At 29.7% G+C, this 11,235-nt stretch overlaps 1 protein-coding gene across 1 annotated transcript; it reads right to left on the bottom strand.

Moving 5' to 3' along the window:
* Positions 1–6,020: 6,020 nt before the first annotated feature.
* LOC120073383 (MACPF domain-containing protein CAD1-like) lies at positions 6,021–10,967 on the bottom strand. The gene is made up of 7 exons (XM_039026215.2): positions 10,108–10,967; positions 8,828–9,066; positions 8,544–8,739; positions 8,385–8,462; positions 7,962–8,145; positions 7,700–7,863; positions 6,021–6,881 (listed from the first exon to the last, which is right to left on the bottom strand). The coding sequence occupies exons 1-7, from the start codon at positions 10,363–10,365 to the stop codon at positions 6,246–6,248; spliced, it is 1,755 nt and encodes a 584-aa protein (XP_038882143.1). The 5' UTR covers positions 10,366–10,967; the 3' UTR covers positions 6,021–6,245.
* Positions 10,968–11,235: the final 268 nt, after the last annotated feature.

The following is an 11,235-nucleotide window of genomic DNA, read 5'->3' as shown; positions in this document are numbered from 1 at the left end:
TGGATGGGAAATGGGATTGGTAGGTTTGGAGATGATAAATGCAGCGTTCGATTGGTTGGTGATGCTTTAAAAACTGCCACCTACTAAAGTTTTGTGTGTTAAATGCTTTGCTTCATCAGTAATGGTCGTGTATTTTTTTATTTTTTTTTAAGAAAATACCTTTTTGTTTCTAAGTCTAATTTCTTTGGTTTTTAAGTTTTAAAATTTTATATATTTTGTTATTAAGTTTTGAATTTGGTTGTAATTTAATCTCTAGATTTCAAAATATTACAATTTTACTTTTGACATTTGAATTTTGTTTGAATTTGGTCTCTAGATTTCACGATTTTACATTTTTAACCTCAATTTTTCATCAAATACTCATTTTCAAACATTGACATCGATATCTATTAATTAATTTAAAATAATTATGAAGTAAAATTTTAAATTTATTTTTAAACGTGATGAAAAATAGTGAAACTTTATTATTAATAGTTCATTTAATTATTTTAAATTTATTAACATATTTTAATACTAGAGAAAAAAATGAGTATTTAATAAAAATTTGAGATTAAAAATGCAAATCTTGAAATCTATGACCAAAATCAAATAAAATTCAAATGTTAAGGTCAAAATTACAACATTTTGAAACATATGGAACTAAACTAAAACCAAACTCAAAACCTAAGAACTAAATATTTAACACTTTGAAACCTAAAAACTAAGTAGAAATTAGGTCTCAAACTAAGGGACCAAAAAGGTATTTTCTCCTTTTTTTTTTTTTTTTTGGAAAAAATATCTTCTTAGTCCTTAAGTTGTGGGTCTAGTTTTCATTTAGTCTCTATGTTTCAAAATATTACACATTTAGTCCTTAAGTTTTGAGTTCAATTTTAATTTAATCTCTATATTCCAAAATGCTACAATTTTACCTTTCACAATTGAATTTTGCTTCAATTGGGTTCCTATGTCTCAAGGTTTATATTTTTAACCTCAATTTTTCACTATATATTTACTTTCCATCTTTTGCAGTTGATTTATGTTAATAAATTAAAAATCGTTAAAAGAATTATAATTAATTTAACTATTTTTATCACTTTTAAAATTAAATTTTAAATTTCACTTCTAATTATTTTCAATTAATTAATAAAAATTGACATCAATGATTAAAGTAAATATTTAATGAAAAATAAGGTTAAAAATGTAAAATCTTGAAATCCATGGACCAAATTGAAACAAGATTCAAATCTCAAGGGTAAAATTGTAACATTTTGAAATTTGGGACTAAATTGAAACAAAACTCAAAACGTAAGCACTAAATGTTTAACCTTATAACCAAATGACCAAATAGAAACTATAGCCAAAACCTAAGAACCAAAAATGTATTATTCCCTGATTTTTCTTAAAGGAAGGCCGCGTAAATATATATACACAGAATTACATGAAAAATATTTGGATGCATCTCCAGTTGTACATATCTTTATGCATCCTATACCCGAGTACCTACTCATAAATTGTCACATATGACAAACATTATTTTTGAAAAATATATATTTTTTAAATATTTTTTCCATCGTAATTGAAAGATATAACACTAAGATGAGTGCAATGATTGCTCTCGCTATATATATATATATATTATTATTATTATTAAAAGTTTTAATTCTATTTTTTTTTATAAACTTTAGTCGGTAATGATTAGTGTATTTACTTTTAAATTAGTAATAATTTAATAGACTGTTTTCAAATAAAGAAAAACGAAACAATTTATTTATAAACATAGCAAAATATCACTATCTATCAATGATATTTTGATATATTTGAAAATATTTTCAACAATTTTACCATTTAAAAGAATTACCTTAATATAATCTCTATGTTTTGTTAAAAGAAAAATTAATCTCTATGTTTAATAATTTGTAACAGTTTAGTCCATATATTTTTAACCTGGTAACAATTTAATCTCTAAAATTTAATAAATAATAATTTAGTCTTTTAATATTAAATTTGGAACAATTTAGTCTCTATCGCAAAAAATATTCTCAAGATTTAATGAAAATATTTTTACACGTAGATCAATTAAGTTGATCAGGGATCAATTTTGTTTATAAACTATTAAAATTAAGGGAAACTATTAAAATTAATATCGATTAACTTACCAAATTCAAATTTTAAAAAGTAGAAATGTAATATTACCTAAGAACTTTATGAAACATTAATAATAAGTACATAAGTAATTGTACTTTTTAGAGTTTAGAAAAGATATGTTGGCGGATCTTCACATAGCTCAATTGATTAAGGTAGATAGATGCTTTTGACCAAAAGATTAAATTTTTGTATTTTTTCAATCTCACAATTGAACTTAAAGAATGCTTAAAAATGAACTTGGGACGAAATGGGATTTGAATCTTTCTACCATTAGTTATTAGTGAATATCATTTTGGTCTTTATATTTAGATTCTCATTTCATTTTAGTCTCAACACTTTTGAATGACCAACTTTAATCTCTATAATTTCAATAAATCTTAAAATTAGTTTCAAAGAAGGCAGGTAAGCAATAATTTTTTTTGGCAAAAAGATTAAGAATTAACTAATAGAATAAACTAACTATATAGACTAATTTTAAAATTTATTTAAAAAGATATTGTCATTTGAAACTAGAAAGATTAAAATGGAATAAGAAGAGCAATATTTAGGTGGTAATGGTTAAGCCCTATACTTTCATTTTTATAACAATTTAGTCCATGTTAAGCCCTATACTTTCATTTTTTATAACAATTTAGTCATTGTACTTTAATTAGTAACAATTTAATCCACATGTTTTACAATTTATAGCAATTTAATCCTTATTGTGATAATATTATTAAATTAAGGAAACTTGTTATACATGTAGATTGTTCAACTGACCGGGAATCAAATTTGTTTATAACTGTAAAGATTAAGTTGTTACGTATAAAACTTAATACTTAATTTCGATGAAAAGTTTCTTAATAGGGATTGAATTATTAGGCCCCGCGGTATCCATTTTGCTTTTTATTTTTGTTTTTGAAAATTAAGCCTATAGACACTATTTTCATCTCTAAATTTCTTCATTTACTATCTACCTTTTACTAATAATTTAAAAAATAAGCTAAAATTTGATAACTACAAAATAACTTTTAAGAACTTGCTCTTTTTTTTAAAATTGCTAAGAATTCAACTATTGTACTTGAGAAATATACAAATTATTGTAAAAAATGGAGAGAAAATATGCTTAATTTTCAGAAATAAAAAACTAAAAATGAGACCGTAGTAATTTCAAAAGTATATGAACTATATTGATACTCATTAAAGTTTTATGGATAAACTTGTTATAAATTTAAAAGTAGTATAAAACTAAATCGTTATTAACTAAACTTCAAGAATGCAAATGTTATTTCTATTAAAGTTTAGGGATAAAAATTATATTTTAACCGAATATTTATTAAACCTTAATTATTTATCTATCAGTCTTTTTTTTCTTTTTCTTTTTCTTTTTCTTTTTTTTTTTTTAAAATTTGTCGGTTATAATTAATGTGTGCCAAAATTTTAAAATAGTTACTTTCCAACCTCCTAACAGTATCACACCAATAACATCATGCCACGTGTCCTCATACCATAATTAATCACCGTAAAGTTGTCGGTTCTATTTCAGTGTTGAAAATTTTGGATTGCTTTTTTATGTAAACTTTAAAAACTTTTTTTTTTTTTGGAAAAATTACATTTTTTTGTTGGGTAATTATTTTAAATAATAAAATTATTGAAAATATTTTCAAATATAGTAAAATATTATTGGCTACTATTAATGATAGATCACGATAGAGTTCTATAACTAAACGATAAACCGCTAGACTTCTATTGTGGTCTCACATTTTAACATGGATAGACGGTAACATTTTATTATATTTGTAAATAAGTCAATGCATTTTCCTTTATTTGAAAACAAACTTTCTTGGTTCTTAAGTTTTTTGTCTTAATTTTTATTTTGTTAGTAAATTTTAAAATGTTACATTTTTAATTTTTAAATTTTAAGTTTTATTCCAGTTTAATTTCTAAATTTCAAAATATTACAATTTTATTTTTGAGATTTGAATTTTGTTTTAACTGGTTTCCCTAGATTTCAAAAGTTACCCATTTAAAGTATATTATTAACTAAACACTCATTTATCGCCCTTAGTTTTAATGTTTATTAAATTTATTTTAAAGAACTAATTAAATATTTTTTTTATTATTTTTTATCACTATTTAAATAAATTTAAAATTTTACTTCAGAACTATTTTAGATTACTAAATAAGCATTAATGTCAAAGGCTGATAGCAAACATTTAGTGAAAAATCCAAGTCTAAAGTATATAAATTTTGAAACCTAACGACCAAATTGAAATAAAACTCAAATAAAATAACATTTTAAAATTTAGGGAGTAAATTAAAATCAAACTCAAAATTTAAAAAAAAAAATAAATCAAACTTTGAAACTTAAGGACCAAAAATTGTTTTTCCCAAAACAAATTTTAAATTTCTTCTAAAAAAAACTTTTTAATTAATCTTTTAAAAAAATTTGTTCTATGTCTACAAATCATTATAAGTATTTTTTAAGATCAATAAATAAATATATATATATATATATATATATATATATATATATATTATATATATATATATATATTATATTACTTAATTTGAGGATACTAACTTTCTCACAAATGTGCAAATGAGTATAGTTTAACTGATATCAAATATGTACAATAACTTTAAAGTTAAAAATTCAATTCTCCTACCTTATACTGTAAAAGAAATAAAAATAAAATAATAAATGTTTACCGTTCAATTAATTTGGCGTATCGAATACGACCCATTTGTAATATTTTTTTTTTTTTTTTTAGAATGAGCCATTTGTAATTTAATGTTATTTGTTGAACATTGCATGTGCAGTTTTAATTGCATCGTGTATTCACCTTGCATGTGTATATAGTGAAAGGTGGAGGAAGGATTCTCCCATAAAGATGTGATATCAATGGGCTTTGTTTTGATTTTTTTTTTTTGAAGTAAAAAAAAATTGAAATTTTCATTAGAGATTTCAATTCAACCAAGGTAATTCCTCCTGGACAATAAAATATGTTTGAGTACAAACGTATTTTTTAGTTATATCATTTATAATTACCTTAATTTTAAGATGTTCTTCGAACCAATCATACATTTTATTGAGATAGATAAACCTTCTATAACTATATATGTGAATTTCATCTTGTGGGACTCAAAATTTTTTGAGTTATATATTATACAATTTAAATAGAGTTTATATTATATGCGAATATATTTAATTATACCTAGTTATCTATTCAACTAAAAACAGATGCCCTTAACATAGAAATTTTGAAATTCTATGATTTGGGAGGATATCTAAAGACATTTAGGTATTGAATATTCCTAGCAAACAAATACATAATCCAAATATCAATTTCACAAAAATCGTAGAATCCCGCCAAACAAACAACCCCAACAAACAACCCCAAGTTTCATGAAGTCCAAGTTTTATGTACTTCATGTGCATTGCAAGGGTATGCGATATTTGGAGGAGAATTCTTTGATATAGATTACAAATTTAATAGGCTACAAAAGAGGGTTTTGACTCGATAAGTTATTGGAGAGATTATAGTCATGAATTTCATTTCTTATTTGGTAAGACAATTTTTATGGATCAAACAACTAAAAACATCAATTTTATGCTTTATTAACTACTTACAATGGCCAAAGCGAACATAACTCAACCGACTTATGTATGAGTTAAAAATCAAAAAGTCTGTGGTTTGATTCTCCTTACCTTTTTTGTACCAAACAAACAAAACAAAACCTTACACCATAGGCTCTACAATTCCACAACTCCCAAAAATTCACAACACCCTTGAACCCTTAAAATAACTTAAAACAAGGGGTTGATGTCTATCAAACACTTATGATCATAATGCAAGGAGTATATTCTCGGACAATAATCGAACAATAAAGGAAGAACAAAAGCCTGCACACAATTAACAAAGTATTCCTTTTAAGACCTATATATAATTTGGCCACCAGTTAATGTTAGAGATCCATAAATTTAGATCAAAACAACTAATCTACCACTTGATTATGTTCATCAAACTGCAACAATTCCTTTTACGAGTTTGATGAACCCATTTTATCTTCAGCTATGCTACTTCTACCTACAACATCCAGAGGGCTCCCATTTCTCATTATAAGAAGAAAGCACAAACTCAATAGTTAAGCAAGGAGTACTTCACTCTCAACACAATTTTACCCTTTTCCACACCTAATTTTGCACCCGTAACCAACCAGTGACCTGGAGAATCTTGAGGCCCCTTGCTCATCTCCGTCGTGTCGACGACCTTGGCCAGTTTGTTGCCTTGTATGCTTTTTGTACCTGAACTCGAGTCGTCAACTTTACTGCTGTTATCACTAGAGGTCACTAGTTTTTTCGACTTGTCGTTAGGCAAATGATCCCATAACATTCTTCGTATTGTACACCCTGGCAGTCTAGAATACAGAAGTTTCATGTACAAAACATTTCTTGAACCGAAATCCCAGACTCCAAGCTGAGCTCCAGTGACTATGTAGACACCAGATAGCTCTCCCATGAAGGTTTCAGGGTTTTCAATAGGAGCAGTGCTTATGTGAGAAAAGTTTTTCCACTTTACTGGCTCGAACCATCGGCTATCTTGTTCTTCAGGTCCCTGCCACTTGGGAGCACCAATTGCAACGTGGGTGTCCCAGTATGGGTGCATAATTTTCGGAAGAGAAGCTAGGTGTTGAAGATGGATACTTAACCGGTTCTGCTTGCTCCCTTCAAGAGACAGACGCATACCAGTCACTGGCTTACGTCCTATCGAAATCTGCATTAGCATTGAGCCAACATCCTCTTATCACAAAAAGAATGTTTCACCAAAAAAGAAAACCAAAAAAACAAAAAGAAAAAAAAAAAGAAGCTTGGGATGTATTTTAACTTCTATGATATCCAAATACAACAGTCCATGTGGATTGGATGGATACAAAATTTTAAGGGCATCAACTCGTCATCAAAGAGTCGGATATATAGAGCAAAGGAAGAGTGATTTAAACATTGGCACACTGAAGATATAAGACTGTGTGATGGAAGAGAATACTGCATACTGTAACACTTCGGGCTTGTTCGGAATGAATTTCTAAGTGCTTTAAAATAATTTGTTTGCAGTTAAAAAATCATTCCAAATGAGCTATTCCTTTGGATCTAGCGCAGGCTGATTATAGAGAAAGGTTTAAAATCAAGATCAAAGGAAAGCTTTTCTTTTTATATTGCCGTAGCTTGATTAATCTGTGGATGAGAAAGCGTGATGAGGAAGAACGACAGGGATTCAATATCAATGTTTTTAACAATTCTCTTATATTCTAAACAAAACATGATGCATATTGGAAAGAGCAGTGAGCCCCTCTGGCCAATATTCTGAATGAAGAATGTTTGGAATCAGTTCTCTACATCCTGATTCTGACATCAGAAGACCTTTGCTTATTTTGTTTTCACTTGTTTTAAAGTACGTAATGAAAGTGAAGGAGCACGGATGGAGTCTAAATAAAGAAAATCTTAATCCAAATGGTTAAAATATGTGCAATTTCTGAAAAGTTATTCCATCTCTTATCATTCATTTAAGTGAATAAAGCTACAATAAGCTCAAACCTGCTCTATGCTGACATATAGCTTTTGCCCCATTATGCTGAATTGCAAAGAAGGGCATACTGGTTCTTTCCTTTGATGGCCAGGAATTGTGTCACATGTGGGAGCCCATACCCGAGGAATCTGAAACTCTAGAAAATATCTCAGTTCTTCTAATGGAGGTTTGTCTGCAAAGGAAATCGTCTAGATCAAATTTTCAGAATTGCATGTAGACAAATACAAGTTCTGAAATGTATTACCATGTAAAGAGCACAAATATTCTTACAATCAAGATAGAGAAGAATAGCTCGAGTTAAATGCTCCTTTCCAGCTACACCATCAAGGAGAGCAGTTATTGGGCAAAAAGTCATCTCAATAACATCTGGGGAGGACCTAACATTTCTTGCCCACCGGACATGGTTTTGTTCCAAGTCATTTCCTCCTCTCCTCCGGAATATGACTGTGACGTCCTAATTCATTAAAATAAAAGAAATAATTATTCATCCACAATTGATTGAAATCATTCATGAGCTACACGTGCAATCAAAACAATGACAAATAATCATGTAAAATGTTTTCTAACAGTGGATAACATGGCTGAACCATATCACCTTATGAAAAAATGATCAAAATGAGAAGTCAAACAGATTATGAATGTCTAAGTGAGTGTAAACCAGTCCCCCGAATAAATTATATAATTTCCACATACTTCTTTTCCAGTGAGATATGGAGCAGAAGTGGGCTGAGGATATACCCCTTGGTTGTTGAATAATCCACCGTCTAGACCCTGCAGGATTTAAATGCAAAGAAGATATTTGAAAAAGAAAACTCGGAGTTCCAACAAATTTACTGTAGGAGATATCATAACCTTTTCCTTATGTTTTATACTTCCAGAACCCATCTGACCTTGCGTGTCAGAGAACCTCTGGTTTGCAATGTCCTGTACATATCTCTTTAACTCCATGGTTGATAAAGGAGAAGATTGGTGCTGTTTAATATATATCACATCCTTCCCACCAATAGTTATAGATGTGATTACATGCGTCCCAAAATTCTCAATAAAGCTGCCAGAAAAGAGGGAAAAAAAAAAAACTAAAGAAAAGGAAGAAGCTTTGTTGTCATTAAACTTGCAAGAATGCGAAGGTTTCCCACCTTGCCAAGGATGGTGGATCCCAAGTAGTTGGAACAGCCCGCTTGACATTTTCTTGCAACACCAATGGGGTTTTTGTAAACTGAAATTTTGCAAGTGGAATATAAAATCCGTCAGTGGAAAGGCTCTTTGTTGCTGCAGCATCAATCTGCTTAAAACCAGTGAAGCCGAATGCACTATTAAAACTACCAGATGGGTAACCTTCAGAAAGACCATCCTTTTGATTAAAATAATCTACCATCTGCAAGTACATAATAATGAATATATTGATCAGTTCGCAGGAAATAGCGCTGAGGCTAATACATAATTTACCATCAACACAGCATAATTTTGAATAAAATGTTGTTATTGTTCAAAAGAAGAATTTGAGTCCGTCTTCTGAGGGGAAAAAAAAAAGAACAGTTATATAAAGATGCTATGGATATCTGCTGACAAGAGAGCAGCCAACTGGTTGTCAACTAAATTTCCAGCTTCTTGGTGCACTCTTGATAAAACTTTTAGGGGGCGTTTGGACCCCCAATTTGCCTTAGGTGGAGTAAGCTATTATAGCCTATTCAATGTCTGGGTCTCCCATTATAATAGTTGAAGTTTCCAATTATCATATCCACACTTAGCTTACATTAAAACTATTTGAAATCCCTCATAGTTTACGGTGTTCACTATTTTGTAATCATCTTCTATACTCATTTCTATTATAACCCACAAACTATAATAACTGACTCAATACCTCAAACAGCCCTATAGTGATTACTTGACCAATTTAGGGGGAAAAATCGATCTTTCATGCATCAGTTATTCACAAGTTCCTATGGTTGAGACACCAAGTTCCCGTTTTTTAAATACACTACCAACGAGAAGCTTCATTTATTACTTTAAAACGTAGTTTATATCTAGAAGAGATGACAAAGGTGACTGGCCATAGATAGAGTAACGGGTATTATACGAGTTACTTCAAATTTCAACGAGTATGTATCACCAGATTCAAAAAATTTTGGATGCAGATGCAACCTTATCCAACTATTCAACAGCAAGACAAGATAAATATAGATATAACTTATGAGGGAGTTTTTCGAAACCCGCTATAATCAACTTTTGATCGAATTGTTGCACTCGTCGTTCCAATTAGCTCAGTATATGCACTATTCCAGGCTTAAAATCTACTTCGATAGTTCCAAAATCATCTTGGTCAATTATAACTGAGTACAAAACTAACCAAAAAAAGTCCAACATATGAAACAATTCCTAGATTAGGGGATGAAAAGATGGAGAATTCATTAGTTACCTCATCGAAACTACAAATTCCAGAAGATCGATGCCCAATAGGCTCCTGGAAGTTCTTGATGTCCCAAGAAACATTGAGCAAAACTACATCATCATACAAACAAATATCTCTAGAATGTTCATCATCAATCTCAACTATAGTAGAACCAGATACACCTTTACAATAAAGTAACCTTGAATCAAAATTTACATCAAACCCTCTCCCAAGTGCCTGTACAGCGTTCATAGCAGTATGCAAGGCAGTTCCACTCTCCCCCATATTCTCATCAGAAAACAAGATTACCCTTCTTCTCCTCAGATCAACAGTAACTCCCAAAATGAAACGTCTGTAGCAACACACCTGAAAATCTCGTGTATATTTTCCTGAAAACCCAAGAAAATTAGGGTTTTACTCACATCGATGCAATCCTCTATCGAGCTTGTCATTGATTCCCAAATCGAAGTCTAATTCTTCTCCTGTTCCGGCGTACAGACTCAATTCTGACAATAGATCTTCAAATTCGATGGAAAATAATCCGAACCCTCGTCTTGAATTCTCAATACGGCGAAGATTTTGACTCAACTCTAAAAGTTGAAGTGCCGAATTGGGAATATGCATTGACTTGAGTTTGTTACTCTACACGGAAACCTAAGGAATGATCTTAGGCGATAAAATTGGTATCGTCAATCGTGGCCATTGAAATGGAATTCCGAAAAAATTGACGGAGAATCGATTCGAAATCTAATGTCATTGAAGAGAAGAAGACTTTGAAGATTTTTGAAGCTGGAATTATCTGGTCTTCGCTTCGGTCGTCGTTTTCACGAAACAGAAAACCGCTTTCCTGATTGATCAAGAATTCAGTAGCTTCATTTTCAATCTTGCGTATTAATATTTAATATCACGCTATTAAATTTTGGAGTCCACATTTTTATTTGATATTTTCACATTTTGATTTTGATTTTTTATTATAGGAAATTTGTATTGAATAATACAAATGGAAAAAAATCTGATTGTATATACCACATTTTTAATATTTGCTATTATAGCAAACATTGATCGGTAAACCTTTCTTTTTTTTTCGGAATTCCAAATTTACCCTCTCTTTCCCTTTATTAACTTTCCTTTTTCACGTGACCTCCTTTGAACATT

Source organism: Benincasa hispida, chromosome 3, assembly GCF_027475165.1.
Source record: "Benincasa hispida cultivar pf3 chromosome 3, pf3_genome.v1.1, whole genome shotgun sequence".
NCBI lineage: Eukaryota > Viridiplantae > Streptophyta > Magnoliopsida > Cucurbitales > Cucurbitaceae > Benincasa > Benincasa hispida.
This window is presented reverse-complemented; position numbering and strand designations above follow the sequence as displayed.

Bases quoted from the DNA above. Each gene is read 5' to 3' on its own strand.
- LOC120073383 (XM_039026215.2), bottom strand. From the start codon at position 10,365: ATGGGGGAGAGTGGAACTGCCTTGCATACTGCTATGAACGCTGTACAG. The intron at 8,463-8,543 runs GTTATGATATCT...TAAATCCTGCAG, and splicing joins GTATAAAACATAAGGAAAAG to GGTCTAGACGGTGGATTATT. The intron at 6,882-7,699 runs GTTTGAGCTTAT...ATGCTAATGCAG, and splicing joins TATATGTCAGCATAGAGCAG to ATTTCGATAGGACGTAAGCC.